The 18,269-nt window shown below is 37.5% G+C and overlaps 1 protein-coding gene across 1 annotated transcript; it reads right to left on the reverse strand.

Annotated features, from left to right (window-relative positions):
* Positions 1-451: 451 nt before the first annotated feature.
* On the reverse strand, positions 452-16,291 carry LOC124172911 (zinc finger protein 271-like). Its single transcript, XM_046552423.1, has 3 exons — positions 16,179-16,291; positions 9,582-9,741; positions 452-2,396 (listed from the first exon to the last, which is right to left on the reverse strand). The coding sequence occupies exon 3, from the start codon at positions 2,096-2,098 to the stop codon at positions 896-898; it is 1,203 nt and encodes a 400-aa protein (XP_046408379.1). The 5' UTR covers positions 2,099-2,396; positions 9,582-9,741; positions 16,179-16,291; the 3' UTR covers positions 452-895.
* Positions 16,292-18,269: the final 1,978 nt, after the last annotated feature.

The following is an 18,269-nucleotide window of genomic DNA, read 5'->3' on the forward strand; positions in this document are numbered from 1 at the left end:
TGTTTAACACTGCTAGTTGCATCTTTAAAAGAAGACACTTTATCCCAAAACACACCAATCAAAAGGATATAGAGAAGCATATAATACCAGAAACAATCATGTCCGATCCTTAATTCAGGTGGCTGATGGAAGACTTCCCTTGTAAATCATACTTTATCACTTAATTGATCTCTAAAGAGAAAAGTACTCTTGATATGCAGTCCAGAAAATCTAAATGATAGACTGACAAAGGATTGATAACATTTAAATACCTACGATGATCTGCAAATGGAACATTTTTGTAGAAAAAAGGTTAAGAAACATGACGTTAATTTACTATTGAAAAATTGGTATAGTAAACATGATTGCATATTAACTTCCGTAACATATCTCTTAATACAAATTATCTGTTCACTGCTGCCACAATATTTTTAAGTTATTGACACAATTAGAACAATTTAAAACCAGCAAACCTTGCATTCATTCTTAATTCACAATAAGACATACATATTAAGGACTAAGAAGGGTATCTTAAAAAAGGAGAACAGACCTTCAGGAGACAATTTTGAGTAAAAGTTACTAGTATACTGCCTCTTTAAGAGAGTCGTAAGTGGGCAGCCTTTCAATTTTTTGCTATAAAGCTACATTAAAGTACAAATTAGAAATCCATGACTTCTTCATGCATGCACTACGATGTGTCGTCATCCCTATTGAATATTTCCTCATCATAATGAAACACTACTTGTGTAAGCGAGAATGAATTACTAGGCTCATCAGTACAGATTTTCTTAAGGTGAAATGAAAACAATTGAGAAATGTAGAAGACCTATCCTTCCTGTGAGTATGCGTGCTGCTTGCCTGTAAGTAACGAATCTGAGTGAACCAATCATACCCGTAGCTGGAAGAATAATGTCCCTCACATGTGTGCACGGAAATGCCTCACGAGGTCGCCTTTCCGAGAGAAAGATTTCCCACATTCGCTGCATGAATAGGGTTTCTCCTTTGTGTGGGTACGAAAGTGAAGGTCGAGGGTGATCTTCTGAGTAAAGGATTTGCTGCAAATTGTGCATGAGTGAGGTTTATCCCCTGTGTGCACTCGCATGTGTACAGTTAGGTTGGAACTGTGAGTGAAAGATTTGTTGCAGACACTACAGGAATAAGGTCTTTCTCCTGTGTGGATGCGATTGTGTGTGGCTAGGTGGGAACTATGAGCAAAAGATTTACAGCAAATGCTACATGTATAAGGTTTCTCCCCCGTGTGTGTACGAATATGGACGTTGAGGGAGCTGCTCTGATTGAAGGACTTTTTGCAGACACTGCAGGAATAGGGTTTATCTCCTGTGTGCACACGCATATGGCTGGAGAGGGAGTTGCTTTGAGAGAATGACTTATTGCAGACACTACAGGAATAAGGTTTATCTCCAGTGTGTATGCGAAGGTGCTCTGTAAGGTTTGAATGATACCTGAATGATTTACAGCATATTTTACATGAATAAGCCCTCTCACCTGTGTGCTTATGCATATGAGTGTTGAGGGAGTCTCTCTGAGAGAAAGACTTATTGCAGACACTACAGGAAAAAGACTTCTCCCCTGTGTGTATACACATGTGTCTGTTGAGATTAGAAGATTTAGTGAAACACTTATTACACACACTACATGTATAAGGCCTCTCTCTTGCACTTGAACACTTTCCCTTTTTGATGTCTCTAGTACAAGGGGAGGAATTTGAGGAGACACTTTCTACACATGTGTCAGCTCCCACAGCAAACCTTCTCCCTTTTCTACCCTTTCCTTTCTCCTTTGTCCCTCCGGATATTTCATTTAGATGCCCATTCCCTTTTCGCCTCAGCCCTTGTCTTTTACTATCTCCACCTTTTATATCTAGCACATTGGATGACTCAGCATCAACGTCCAAATTGCTGGCACCAAAATGAGTTTCAAGGTGTTTGATGAGCTCACTTTTGCTGCTGTATCCAAGTGTGCAATGGAAGCAATTATATGAATTTGCGTTTGATCGTTGACCACCAAGAGGATTTTTAGCCTCACAATTACTTAACTCATCTGTGTCCCCCATGATTGCCTCTGTGCAACTCCTCCTCTTTTTACTTATTCTGACCATCCTAAGGACATTAGGGATAATTGGTGCATCACAACCACTTCCACCCCTCCCAACAGACCTTGTGTCTCTGCCTCCACTGGTGATGGATGCTTATTTGTCCATCGTCAGGAATTGAGCAAGATGTTAACTTATCAGCAAGAACAGTTCCACGTTTTTCCAAGTCTTCATTCATCATATTCCTTCATTCCCCTGTATTGGATGGTCCACTCTCAGATTGAACGACTGTCAGTGAGGCTGAGGAAGGAATATAGTCATCACTTAGATGTTTCCCTCAACTTCCTTCCACCAGCTGGGAGCCCTAGAAAAAATTTAATATTTTAACCACAATAGAAAGTTATGCTGATCTAACTTATCAAAGCACTTTGGTTGATTACCACAGCCATTTTATAGAAAGCAATATACCTGCTTCAAAGATTCAAGATGGTCTGCCCCATATGCTCGTTTAGAAGTAAATTGTGAGTTAAATGCTAATCTAATATAACAAACAAAAAGATACCATAAAGCGTAACCTGCATCAAGTTGGGTAACCAGAATTAGAAATAAGCTCAGCAATAGGAATTAATAAATGGTGTAAGCACAAAAGAGGAAAGGAGAAATGGATGAGGAAAAGGAGCACACACTATAATCTATTCAAGAAATAAAGATCTGGATTGAATAAAGTGGGGGAGTCAAAGAATGGACATCCAATCTAGCACTTAAAATTATGCTACTTAAAGGGAAAGCAAAGCAATCTGTGGGATCTATGAAGTTTTGAGTTTTTATCATTCTTATGAGATAAAGGTGAGCAAATACACTTTTCTTTTGCTGTACTACGTGGATATTTATTACAGATTTTAAAGAGTACAGGATTTAAAAAAAAGTCACTTGTCATTTCAAAAGGTGACAATAAAATAATCAATTATAGAGACTACAACAAAATAAATCATGCTGTCATTATTCTGAAGTTCCTTCTGAGCCAATGCTGGGCTAGCAAGTTTTTTAGACAAATGAATTGTTTTCGAAACTGTTGAAAGGATTCTGAAATATTCAAGTCAGCAAGCAGTATATGAGTTCTGTTGCAGGAATGTCATATCCTACCATCCTCAATGAAACTTTCCTTTTCTAGATACATAAAGCTATTTTATCTGGGATTCTTTTTGTCAGTGGTGATCACCCAGTCCTGCCATTAATAATTTACTCTGGTTTACTCTGCACATGGTACGACCACAAAATAGGAACTTGGGAATCATAATGGTCACTTAAAGAAAATAACATGTAAACATGTACTGTGGCCAAGATTATACCTAGTAAGCAGAGCAGGAACTATGACCACCATACTCCAGAAGAGTGAAACACATGACTAATTGTGGCTCTTGGCTCCATAAGTATCCCTTTCTGAGAAGATATCTAGTTTTTACAAATCAATACATTTTTATTTATAAAAAGTCACAGTTAACTTTTCACTTAATGACAAGCATTGTCCAGTTCGAAGGTAATGTCAGACAGTGTTCTAACATGCCAGGTTCTGGGTGTAGGTATACAATTAAATTCAAAATTACAGGTCGTTATGTTTAACTAAAAAGTAAGCATAAGTTAGTACATAATATTAGAATGTAGAATTAAGTCAACATTCATAACATTGGAAGCAGAGATGGCCCACAGGTCTATATCAGTAATCCATGTGAACATTAAAAACTACTTGACACCTATGATGAAACCTTGTACTAATTGATATACCTATACTAAAAATGCCAAATTTAGCAAAAAGCAAATGATATTGGAAGAAGGGATAACCTTTAGACATTACACAGCCATGCACATAAGCATGAAAACATAATATGTTTGCCTAATTACATAATGCAATATTAAAACAGAAAGCATCATATTGTTGGCAGGGGTAACGTTCAGGCATTCCTTAGTATATTATATTAATATAAATACCAACTTGATAGAAGTACCTAATGTTAGAATGCAAGCTGTAGTCAAAATTCATCATATTCGAAGCAGAGATAACCGTCAGGCATATCTCAGCCGTTCATGTAAACAATAAACTCTAATAAGCGTATATATTTTACATGAAAAAGTCACACTTATTGTTACCCAACGCATGGAATACCCACCAAGCATACTTTAGTCCTCCATGTAAATATTAAAGCCCATTTCAGAGACCTAACCCTAGAATGCAAAATTAAGCCAAAACTCTTAACACGTTGCAGACCGGTCACTGAGATCTCCATGTTTTGCACGCTGAACGCTGAGAACCAGCCATGGAGATTTCTGTTTTCACATATGGTAATAATACTTACTCTGCTTCTTTTAATATTACTTACTTATGCTAGCATTTGCTTCAGGTGCATTTCAGAATGTGTTTTGATTGATATAGATTAGGCTTATACCATTCAAATTATAAATTTATCAATATTTCTTCAATGAACGTAATCCACTTTTAGAGATTACTAATGTATAGGAACAAAATGTCACTTAGCAGTAACATGTGAAAAAAAACTCGAATAAACATTCATTTTTCTATAACAGCAACTCTCTAAATACTACAATGTTCTGAAATTACGAATTATTGTATTTTAGATTATCAGGAATAATTTTGGTTGGATTTCTTAGATCCTTTCATATGGCTCTAACAAAATCTATTGTCGGTAATTCTCTCATCGCCTACTTTGTGCCATACATTATAATGTATGGAGCCAAGTGAATAATGCATATTTCACCTGAGAGTGAATTCAGCTTTCCTTCACACGTGCCATGGTCTGGATTCTCACAAGACATCCTATCTTCAGCACTCCATGTAAACACATCAACGAGTCTTGAGGGGCAAGGACAATGAGGGTCATTTCAGTGGGACCCTATCTTTTGGTCCTTGATAGAAAAGGACCAGATGGCCACAACGTTTATCTTTGATAGTCTCTAATGTTTCCCTTTGCTAATAATGCATATTAGTCTCCTTTGGGACGTTCTTGTGTTGTTTACTCTCTTCGTTAAAGATCTGAAGTCACTTAGTTAAGTGAGATGAAAATTGAACGTAATCCACTTTTAGAGATTACTAATGTATAGGAACAAAATGTCACTTAGCCGTAACGTGTGAAAAAAACTTGAATAAACATTCATTTTTCTTGGATGAAAATTGGTGCACATTTACCCTATGAAAGTGCATGCATGCGTAGCCTTTGTATATGTCATTAATTTCCAGCAATAATTCCTGTGTACCTTGCCAACTGAAAAATTACTCCAAAAACAATAAGACCTTATCTATAGTAATGGCATCAACCAGTGGTGGTGCTTGCGGAATGACGGAGAAGGATATATATATATGAAGAACTTTGTGTTGATGCATAATCAGATGTGCAAGATGATTGCATAGACGAGTGTGAGAGCTCAGATAGTGAAATTGGTTTTGATATTGGTGGAAGATAACCTAACAGAAAAGCTGCACAGTTAGCTTACACTGATGATAGTGACTGGGATACAAGTGATAGCGATGGTAGCTTAGTGAAAGACATCTCCGTGACATGGAATAAAATTGACCTTCCAAGAAGTTTGGAAGATTTTCAGGTAGTGGCAGGGATCATCAATAATAATCCTGATAATTGTTCATGTGTTTTAGAAGTGGCAAAAATGTTTTTTTGGGGATGATCTTCTTGAAATGATGTGTAAAGACCAATTTGTATCGAATACAGAACAAAGGCAGATACAAGTCCTCGCAGAAAACTGGGAAGTGGAAAAATGTAATGGTGAGATAGATGAGTTTTCTCAGCAATTATAATTTTGATGGGAAAAGTCAGGAAATATTCAATTCAAGGAATATTGGAGCACTGATGAACTGATCCCTCAATTTCTGGCCGATTGCTTTAGCCAGTTAAGCTAACGAGGCGTCATTCTTCCCTGTGGAAATTTGTGGACTATACCGGACATGGGTTCGAATACCGGTCAAGGCAAATGATTTTTTTCTCTGTGGATTGTTCGCACAATTTGTGCATTGCGGGTGACTCCCGTAAAGTTATCACCGTGGCTAGTCCCGGTATACTTAAATTCGTCAAGAGAGAACACCTCTATGTGTTTAAAGTTCGGGCTTTACTCTCCAGCTGTGGCGCCATGCGCACGATTTGGACTGCTCGTCGCATAATATGCTCAGCAGTCCAAACCACCTTGTCCGGTATAGTCCACAAATTTCCACAGGGAAGAATGACCCCTGCGTAGCTTAACTGGCTAAAGCACTCGGCCGGAAATCAAGGGAACCGGGTTCGAATCCCGGTCAAGGCGAATGATTTTTTCTCTGTGGATTTTTCACACAATTTAATATCCAATGTACTGGATGGTAATCATGTTCCATTGGAATGACAATTCAGTGGTGAATTAAGCATCAAATGGCCATACATGTGACCCATTATGATCTGCAAAGTGATTTCCAAAAAAAGTTAAGGAAGATAAGTGAAATTAAGCAACTACATTCAGTTAAAAAGGATAATTTGGGGAATGACGCATTGACACAATCGTAAGTAACAAAATGCCAAAACTTAGTCATGGAATCTTTTTGAGTAAATATGAACATTGCGAGTGGATGGCTTTTGCAGAGGAAAAAATTTACGGAGAGGAGGGAAACACTCACTTGGAATACTTCCATGACAAAGCAACAAGCTGCATTCTAAGATTTGTTCCCTAATTGCTAAAGATGCATATTTATGGGAAAAGAAGAAAAGCATGGTCCAAGATTTTACAAAAAGAATCTCGAGGTACACATGCGGTCTGATAAAGAAATGTAAGATATTTAATGTTTTTGAGTGCCGCAAGGGAATGCATCTGCATTGATTTCCCATGCACGTATAAAAAACAACTAACTGTCAGTAATTATCAGACACTGACCCCAATAAGTCCGTCTTCCATTCACACCTACCACAGTGTTCTGCACTCATAAGATACAAAGCTGCAGATTATGAATAAAGACTTTTCAATGATCTGCTAAGGATAACGAGTTTTTGAACAGGTCTTAATAGGAATTCATTCTTTCCTCAAACAAAAACGTACAAAGAATAATGCTGGGTGCAACCTCATGCCTATATTTCATTTTAAGGTAATCATACAGCCACATTTTTTTCAATAATGGCAATCATTTGAGAAAAAAATACCACAAAAACGATTGATTCGGCGGCTTTAAAGCACAAGTAATGAACATCCCCAATAACAGCACTAAAAGTAGCACTCTAAACTAACGTAAACAAGCACTTCAATACGTGTATTAAAATGAGCATCTAACAGAACTCGAAAAGGACATTCGCAAGGAAAATATAATTAGAAAGCTTCAAAGGTAATGTCATGAGCATCCCTCAATGATGAGCACTAACAGAAAAATTATGAACAAATGGAAATAAGCATAACATGGTGATCACCGAAGAGTGTTCATTGTCTTCATGCTACTTGAAAAGCATTTTACAACCACAAAACCAACAGGCAGATGCGAAAATATGAACATCCCCAATAGAAAGCAGTAAAAGATTTCTGAGCAAATGCAAATAGGCACTCTATCAGCACTCAAAAAGGAAATTCATTAGCACAACACATAAATGCAGCTTAAAAACATGTATCACGAGCATCCCTTAATACTCGGTAATAAAAGAAGAACTACGAACAAATAGAAATATGCAATCCATGATGGCTATTAAAGAGAGGGTCCATCAGAACTAAAAAAGCAAACTCACAAGCATAATATAAGGAGGCAGCTTTAAAGGAAATGTAATGAGCCTCCAGCAATAACTGCACTTATGCTATTATGAAAAATACAATATAGGCACTTAATCAATTCAAAAAAAGCGAGCATCTACAGTCTATAAAACACTCGAAATGCATACCCAGAAGCACAAAACTATAAAGGAGCTACAAAGTATGTAATTTTATGATAATCCCGCAAAACACAGTACTAAAAGAAGCAAGACCATAAAACCATTTGGAAGTGCCATCTCTTTTAGTATTAAGAAGAGAAAATGTGAGTTAAATCCTAAATTAATACAGTAACACCTCTTTACATCGTAATGCATGGGACCAAAATCTGGGCAATTTCATGTATGGAGGCTCACTACAGAGGTTTAAGTGATAGGCACCAATTTTTCATATACTTTAGAAATGAAAGGCACTACTGTCTTTTAAACCATCATATTTATGTGTTTAAACAAACGTGCATGCCTAAGTGAACATGCATTTATTATTAAATAATTGCAGAAGGCGAGCACTATCACATGATTTCTACCATGATTCGAGAGAAAACGATGTGATCCTTCAGGGATGCTGACTTATATAAAATATTGGAAGGGCCCAAACCGGGGATATTACCCTGGGAAATTTTATAAGCAGTGAGTTTTGAAGTTTTTCAATCATTTTAGAAGAGTCATCAACATCATCAACATTAGAACCCTGATAACTTAAATCTCGATATCTAGACACTCCGGGGAAAATCAGCAAGCCTGACAAATTTTTTCCTCACAGCCATAATGAATTTTTGCGGGGGCTACGGCCCCTTCAGGCCCCATGGAGTTGGTGCCACTGTGATCTTTCTTAGTTCAACAGTCACTCAAATGATTAGGATAGTGGGATACCTTTTTTCTTATTTATTGTTAGGTATGGTCTCATATGGAACAAAATGGCCACAACTGATGAATAACTTGAAAATTACAGCATATTATAGGTGTAAAAAAATAAGGGTAAAACATTTATCGCTGAAAATGCCATTCCATGTTCATAGTCGCGGCTGCATTAATGGTGTCTAGTTGTCTTGGTATGATTTGCGGATGTAGTTTTCTGTCTCAGGGGTGTCTCCTTGGTATGATAAATGGAAGTTTTAAGATACAAAGAGTTTCACAACATAGAGGTTTGCCTATAAATTTACATGTAAATCTGATTGGACCATAGGGCTGTTATAATGTATGGAGGTTTACAATGTAAAGAGGTTCACTACCTACAGGTTTTACGGTATATTGAAAAATTGCAAAAAGATTCCCCGACACAAAGCGCCACCCGCATCAATTTAATTAACTGCGATTAGAAAACAGATGCAAGAGGAAGGGGAAAATGGTGTAAGTGCAAAAGAGGAGAGTGGCAATATAGGGAAAGGGGCAGAATCTATCAGCCTTCCTAAAAGCTAAGATCTGGAGAGGATAAAATGAGGGAGTCAAGGGGTGAACATCCAACGTAGCACTTGTAAACAAATTAATGCTGCCTTCAAGGCAAAGCAATTCATCAATGGGATCTATAGTGAAACAAAAATTTGGAGTCCTAATCATTTTAATTAACTTTCAATAGACTTATATTTGAACAGAAAGCAATAGGAATTCATTTTTCCTTCAGCAATATAGAACTTAGATTGATGCTTGGCAGGACTTAGTGACCAAATTTCTTTCAAAGTGTTACATATTTTCATTTGTAATTTAATTCATTATATTGTTTCTGAAATGAACACCTGAGTAATATAAGAGTCCTATTGCATAAATGTCATTTCTCTTACCCCCAACAAAAAAGTGCTTCTCATGATGCCATAAAGGAAGTCTCTTTTTCGGGAATTCACTGGTTCAGTGGTGATCACTTGGTCTTCCCATGAAGATGTACACTGGTTCTCAGCCGATTTTATGACTATTACCAATAATTCCCTCAGTGATGGCCATGAACTGTTTCAAAAAGAAAAAAAGATATTTATACCAGTCACATAAATGCAGGCAGCAGAATAAGGACATATTAGGAAAATTATGAGGGTCGTAATATAAAAGTTCATATTATGTATCAGAGTCTAATCTAGAGTCCATCATTGTTCCATATGGAAACATGTTCAATTAGCAAGAAGGACAGTGGAAGACTGAAGGTGTTCAAGTTGTGAGAGTGGAGAAGAATCAAGATGGTAAGTGGATGAAGAGGAGAAATGAAGTGCTGGAGATGGTGGGCGAGGAGAGGTAACTTCTACAGGAGATACAGGCAAGAAAGAAGGTATGGATGGAAAAAGTACTGAATGAGGACAGAATGTTGAAAACAGTTTCACGGATGGAAGAATGTTGGGCAATATGGGGAGAGAAAGGACGAAAAGAGGATATTTAGTTAACTGCATGAACTTTCCAGTGGAAAAAAAGACATGTTTTCATCACGCACCAGAGAATTCTTTAGTTTTTTGTCTTTAAAATGGGAGACTGTGTTTTTCATGTTGATTTTTAACGTCTTAAACGTAAGGCGTTTGACATATATGGTCTGACACGCTCACGTGGGGCTTACATTGACATAGTCAACTCCAACTGCCATCATTCCAAAGATAGATTTCCTGTATATATCCCATCGGCTAATATTTTCAAGACAAAGTATTTCTCTTCTTTAACATCCTACAATGGAGTGAGTACTGAGTGGGGAAGGGATGTTGAAAACAGTTTTATAGGGTTGAATGTCGAGTGAACAAGGTATAGGAAGGAAGTGAAAAGGGTTTCTTAAGCCTTATTGCAATTTGAAGGGAGGAGAGCCTACCAGAATACTTCCCAAGGCCGTTTTACATGGGGCACATCATAGCACAGGTCAGCACTGCATACATATCTCAATCTTGCGTGCAATAATTATTGAGCAGAAGAATGCAATATTGCTTTACACGGTACTCATAACCACATTCATTCAAATAAATGATGGTTAGCTAGCTTGAAAGCCTCATTTGGATACAAAAATCAGTGGTTACTAAAATTAAGGCTAGAAATACTTTTTCATCACAACAATGAAAAGAAGCAACAAAATAGATCACGTTAAAAAAAACTGCTGTGTTAGAACTGAAACCTGTGATGAAATAAATGATAAATAAATAAACAATGTCAAAGAAAATAAAAGAAACACTTTGAAAACATGTAGAACCATTATCAGTGAGAAGGTGCAAGAGCTATCAAAATTTAAATGCCCGTAGAAACAGTTCATTTATTAGTATCCAGGCGATCCAGATGGAATTAAAAAAGAGTGCCTATCAATACACAAGAAGCATGCTCATTAATACAAAATAATCAAAGTACTGCAGGGAAAAGTTTGTAATAGCTTAGCACACCTGACTGGCAATCGGGAGATCCGGGTTCGAATCCCGGCTAAGTCAAATATGTTTCATGGCGAACTTCATCCTTTGGTGTATTAAACAAAATTATCATGTAGATACAAAGCAGTTATCATGAGAGTATCTCCAGAAAATCAGCACCAAAAAAAGTGTTATGAAGAAATGGAAAAAGGCACTTCACGAAAGAAGAAAAAAAGGAGTTTCTATCAGAACTGAAAAAGCATTCTCACTAGTACAAAAGTATCAGATAGATTCAGATCAGTCGTCATGATTAACCCCTAACAATCATCACTTAAATTATCATTATCAACAAAGGAAAATAGGCACATCATGACGGCATTTAAAAAGTGTATATCTGCACTGAAAAGGCAAGTTCAATGACAAAAAATGACCATGCAGATTAAAAGCCAATTTCATGAGCATCCCCCAAAAATCTGCACCAAAAGAAGCATTATAAACAAATGCAAAAGTGCACTCCATGATGAAAATTAAAAAGAACCTCTATCGGCACTTGGAAATGCAAATTCACAAGCACAAACTGATCGGGCAACTTCAAAGCAAATACCATGAGCAACCCCTCATAATCAGCACTCGGAGACGTATTATAAACATAATATGGCAATAGCACATCATGAATGACATTAATAAGAGATGCCTATCACCACTCTAAAAGGAACTTCACAAGCCCAAACAGTTTGAGACAGCTTCATAGAAAATGTCACGAGCATTCCTTAATCTCAGGGTAAAGAAGCAATACGCACAAATGGAAGCAGGTAGTATGTAATAGCGATTGAAGAGATCAACCCTCAGTACTCGAAAAGCATCTTCACCAGCACAAAACAAAAAGTGAGCTTCAATGAGAATCTCCCAACAATCAGAAGTAAAAGAAGCATAATGAGCAAACGGAGATGGCCACTTCATGATGGCAAGTACAGCAAACATCTATCTCCTCTCATAGATGAAATTTCACAGGCAAACATTTATGTAAATTCACAAGCACCAAAGAATGAGGCAGTATAGAAGCATTTGTCCTGAGGATTCCCCAAAACCCACAATTAAGGATGCATTATGAACATTAGAATTAGGTACTTCACGATGGAAAGTAATATAAGTCGATCAGCACTCAAAATGCAGGTTCACTGGCACTAAATGATAATGCAGATTCACAGTAGTAATTATAAACACCCAATAATCAGCTCTAAAAGACGCATTGTGACTGAATGAAAATAGGGTCTTCATGATGACATTCTAAGAGTGTCTTTCGGAACTCCTAAAACGAAGTAACCAGCTGAAAATAATAAGGCAGCTTCAAAGCAATTGTCATGGGCATCCCCGATACTCAGCACAAAAAGAAGTATGTATTATGAACTAATGGAAATAGCCACTTTTATGACGGTAATTAATAAGAGCGTCCATCGGCATTCAAATAACTTGCCAAGAGTTTAAAGATATCCCAATGTATGAAGCATAGAATCGGTCAACAATGATAAGGCGACTTCAGTACTAAGTTATCCTTAACCGGTATTCCAGTCAGTAAATCCTCAAGGTTCAAACAAAATAAACGCATCAAACCGATACCAACGCTCAAAACAAGGTTGGCAAAAAATATCTTCGCTTTTTAATATCACATCCCAGAATAGAACTCATTTTTTCACAAACCTCGAAGCTATAAACGGAGGAGTAATAATTAAAACATCCCCTTAAAGATTTTTCTACTTAGTTTTTATTCAATTTTATTTGCCAAAAGATAGCGGTTTTTTGCTATAAATTCACAACAATTTCATGTTTTCGTAATGTTTCTAACATCGCGAGAGTGAAAGTATTTCCGCAACACTTGACTGTGAGAAGAATGTGATACTGGAAACGTAATGAAAGGAAATTAATACCAATGATTTTCTACCATTTATATGATATTAAGTCACTAAAGATAAATGGATGGTAACATTTTGTAAGCACTGGCGAACATTTAGATAACACAATCTCATTACGAAAGGGCCACACATCACAGAAATGTAAACAACATTCCCAAAAACAGAGACTTGGTACACAAACGAGAAATTTATTTTGATACACGAGAAACAAAATGCATGATGGAGGTGCAGATATGAGAATACTCGCACGCTCCGCGCGCTCGTTAAGGGGCTCCGCCCCTTAAAAACCCCGGTTCCGGCTTCGCCGTCTACATTTGTGGTCGCTCGAACACTTTTAAAGTTCGAATAATCTCACCTCAGGTAGGGGCCGGCTTCGCCGGCCAGGGAGTAGGGGGGTGCCCCACTCATTCCTCGAAACGGCTTCGCCGTTCCTCGCTGAAGGGCGGCTTAGCCGCCCAGGGGTTGAGCGTGAGTTGAGATGGGGGGAGTCTACAGCGGCTGAGCCGCTTGGACAACGGGGCGGCTTCGCCCCCCGAGGGTTACTGCAGCTCCCCCTCGCCTACGCCAGTTACTCCTCGGAACGGCTTCGTCGAGGAGCCCCCCCGCGGCTGCTCCACTTAGTCCTCATTAATGCTCTTCTTCACCGAGAGGGATGCTCAGTGGGATTCGGGGTTTTTAATGTGTTATGCATGCTGTCACCAATCGCCCACAGTGATAACGTAGCGATGATTGTAAAGGGTAGTGCAATGCGGAGTAATAGTGGCGACAAGTACCCATAAAAGAAGACTTAATGGCAAGTTTTTCATTTTTTTGAGGGGGGTTCCAAACGGAATACCGGGGGTTTTATCCTTGTGTTAAACCAGTGGTCACAAATCGTTCTCATAAATTCCGTGCCGATAAGTCCTAGGGGTCCGGAACAGTGGTCTGACAATTCTTTTACCTGGAATGGCGATTTATTAGGTTTCACGGGGTTATCGGGGGTTTTAATGAGTGGTAGGGGCACCGGTTAAATTGTGACGAAAACTACTCGGAAAGGCGACTTTAAAATTCATTAATTTTTTTAGCGATGTTCCAGGAGGTGATCGGGGGTTTCTGGTATTTTTTCTCGTATGGTTTACGGTTGCTCGCCCTCACCAAATATTCGTAATGTTTGCGAGAAGTTCCCAAATAGGAGACACATTTTACATTTGGGGGGGATTTCAGGGGTATATATAGGGGGTTTAAATGTGTGTACTCCTGGCGGTCATCATCCATTCACATAAATTCCGTGGGGATGCGTCGTTGGGGGCGGTGGAATAGGCACGAAAAGTACCCAAAAATAGACTTATTAGCAAAATTTTATTTTTTGGGGGGGTGTATGTGGGTTTACCGGGGGTTTATAGATTTTTACTGCCAGCGGTCATCAATCGTCCACATCCGTAGCGATGAGTGGTAAGGATTGGAAAAGCGGCGGAATTGTGACGAAAAGTACCCGAAAAGGTTACTTATATGCAAATTTTAATTTTTTTTGGGTTTCGGGGGGCTTGAAGATGACGATACTATATGGTCACATTCATTTACTGTCATATCTAAAAGAAGAGGCTCTATGACATCCATAGTCCTATGACATCCATGACATTTCGAGAGTAATACAATAAAAAGTAAATCTCTCCCCGGAAAAAATTAGTGGTGCCCGCCATTTTTATTTTTTCGCGGTTATATCGATTACATCATTTATTAAATATTTATGTTTTCTAAAAGAAAGTGCATAGCTGTATGTAACTACAAAGTTTGAAAGAAATCGGTCGGGTTAAAATTGACAAAACCTTGTGTTAATCTTTTGGAAATCGTAATTTTCGGCGATTTTCGGAATACTTTAATTTTTTTCTGAGTATCCAAGCACGATGAAAGAAAATTGTTACCTACATTTCGTAGACAATGTTATGAACATATATAATAATCATTCTCGTTGTCAAACTCACAAAATTAGGCCGACGGCAGTGGAAAATATGAAATATTTTCCGAGAAATCAATTTTTGGACGCCATTTTGAAAGATTTTAGCATAGAAATTAAATTGAAAAATTACATAAGTAAGTGGCGACATCTATTGGCTTTCATAATATACAACAACGGTCCGTGTGACGGAAATGTTTCGCCTGTATAACGATAACTAGTAAACGGACTCCCGGGAAAAAATGGGAAGTACCCGCCATTTTTAATTTTTTGCTGGCTTATCGATGGCAAAATTTTAAAAACGTTTATATTTTCTAAAACAAAATGATTACTTAAACGTATATACTAAGTCTAATTGAAATCAGTCGTGTTAAACTGGACGAAATCTTGTGTTAATCTTTTGGAAATTGTACTTTTTGGCGATTCTCGGCATTATTTAATTTTTTTCTCGGCAACCAATGGTGACAAAAACAAATTGTTGCCTAGGTTAAATGACTAATCATGTAAGCATATATAATAATCATTTTCGTTGTGCAACACTCAAAATTAGGTCGATGGCAGTGGAAAGTATGAAGATATTTCGGAAAAATCATTTTTTGGACGCCATTTTTGCGGCGTTAGACTTAAAATATAACTTTAAAAAATACACAAGTACGTGGCAGCATTTATTGGCTTTCTAAATGTACAGCAACGACCCGTGTATCACGCACGATTCGCGCGCAGTTAATTTAAAACCGGAAGACTGTCCCCGAAAAAAGCCCGATTTCGGCCATTTTGTCGTCCCAGCGACGACACGTGGCGGAAACTTCCGGTTTTCGGATTTTTCCTCCGGATCATTTCGGGTTCCCCGCACGCGTGCCAAATTTCAGCTCTCCAGCACTTCTGGAATTGGCTGGGAATTTGTATCCATGAGTCAGTCAGTCACCACGCCGGCTGTATATAGATAGGATTCATTTTACGACAACCAATCATCACAAAAACACTCGCCAATTGCACAGTATTCAGCTCCGCCATAAATATGGATAAGATACACGAATACGAATTCAGTGACAAGGATATGAGATATAAGACTATCTAATAATATCTCCAAATCACAACAGTGAACGACGGTTTCAGTACCAGCTCAAGATCTATTATGCGAACACGCAGTACATCTTAAGTTATTTGTTTAATAACAGCAACAACGCATTAACAGAATTAAGTTGACTTGTAACATTTTTACCAACAAAAACTACTAACCTCAACTTGCCGGAAGTCATTTACCAAAACGAAATCCACAAGTAATGTCTAATAATGAGACCAATCTTCTAACGTACAAAAAATACAGTTTGTTTTTCCCTTGGATAAACACAGCTTCTCACACTTCTCACATGTGCTCATGAACTAATCGAGCTATCGCTCGAGTCGACTCAAAAGTCGAAATGCAAGTGCGCAAGGACATCGACTGATCGATATGAAAAGCCGCGCGGCGGTCGTTACGGATTGGACATACATTGATTCGTCATATGTTGATGTTCATATCCAGGTCATCTTCCTTCACTTAAAAAAATCCCTTATTAATTTTTCAGATGTGCTAAAATTTAATCTTGGTATGAAGCGAAACGTTTTCGAATTGAAGCATAAGTAAAAATTTCCTCAATAAAAAAGTAGTCTTGGTGCCAACTTTCGTCTAGTTCCTTCCAAATCTGCGGTTATCTCCACAACTAGGGATGCATTTTTTAATCTTCCGTTTATAAATCCAAGACCATAGCCACTTGCAAGGACCAGAACCTGTGAATTTCACGAACGCTGTATATTTAAATAATTTATGTTTCCTGATCAAATCTATTGTATCTAGTTAACCTAAGTTTTTATTAAAATCATAAACGTATGACTTTGAATCGTAGTCTTTTCCTAGTTTTTAATTGAGCAGGGCCGTTTTCCAGGCTTGATAAAATTTAAATTTAATGTAATCAACGAAGGAACCTATATAATTTATTCACAAAAATTACTATATTAGCCCCTATATGACTTATTCTACATCCAAGGATGTACCCAGGACCATGACTTTGGGGGGGGGGGGAAGCCAAGTTGTGACATTTTAGCATGGAAAAGGAGAATGGCACAAACATTTTAAGAAAATTATAACAGCGTTTTATTAGTTTATGAGGTTATTTAAAAAATAGTTTCATTTTAGTTACTTATCTTATAAATACTAAAAGATATTGTATTTTGTGGGTTAAAGGAAAATTTGTTGAATACTTTCGTTTCAATTCAGTACAGAAGACATCTGCGACTTTTGCTTCTAGGGGGAAGGGCAGCTGCCCCCCTGTCTTTTGCTGGGTACGCCTATGAATTGAAGTATGAGTCTATATTGGCGTGGCTTCCTTTGTAGTTGCATACAAATGAAAATGGAATTAGTTGAAATTGATGGTGGATTTCATTATTTTGCATGAAGAATATTTCATACATTTTTTATTCATTGTTCTTCATAGATTCTTGTTGGAGAATCAAGCTACAGAAAGCAGTGGCGTGGCCAGGAATTTCGTTCGGGTAGGGGGGGTCCAAAAGCAGGGGAAAATTTTCAAAAAGCAGAGTACTAAGTAATGGGTTTAAAGCTAAATTTAACACTTTTATTAATCTTGAAAACCTCAATTGTTTAAGAAATATTTAGTATATTCATGATTTTCAATGTTTTGTTTCCATTTATGAAGTAAAATAATTAAGATTATATATTTCAGGAGAGGACATGAGCCAACGGCTCCCCCTCTATCCCCGCTGGCTACGCCACTGGCATAAAGAAAGCCAATATGGCTCATGCGATGTGAATGGTGCAGTGAATAAAAAGAAAAATCACAGAGCATCGTCGTATTTACACTGTTAAGGTCATTTACTAATTGCATCAATGCCATCTGACTGTGACTTCTTGTATGGTTTCTTTTTATTAGGTTTATTTTTATTTTTCCAGCAGTTAGCAGAGGCATATTAGGGACGCACGAAAATGTTAAAATTAATGTAGTCATTAATATTCATTAAATCAAAAAACGATTAATAAGATAAAGTTGGAGATGCACAATGGTAAAGTCGAGCTGATAGGCAAAAGACCGAATGAATATTAACGTCATTCATTTAATTCATTCAACCATCATTCGATTGCATTGAATAACTGTCTGTCTATAAATAATCTAAATAATTGTCTGCGAGATAGCTTTTAAATAACTGAAGTTCTTTGGATGACTTGAGCGCTACGGACAAATTGCTTAACACAATCTCATAAGAATGGCTTAGGGACTGCTTGTATTTGAGGTGAGGGTTCCGACAGGTATGGGTATGAGAAAAAATTAACTTATT

This window comes from Ischnura elegans, assembly GCF_921293095.1.
Source record: "Ischnura elegans chromosome 13 unlocalized genomic scaffold, ioIscEleg1.1 SUPER_13_unloc_3, whole genome shotgun sequence".
In the NCBI taxonomy this organism is placed as follows: domain Eukaryota; kingdom Metazoa; phylum Arthropoda; class Insecta; order Odonata; family Coenagrionidae; genus Ischnura; species Ischnura elegans.

Excerpts from the sequence above, each read along its gene's own strand:
- LOC124172911 (XM_046552423.1), bottom strand. The coding sequence starts at position 2,098 with ATGGTCAGAATAAGTAAAAAGAGGAGGAGTTGCACAGAGGCAATCATG.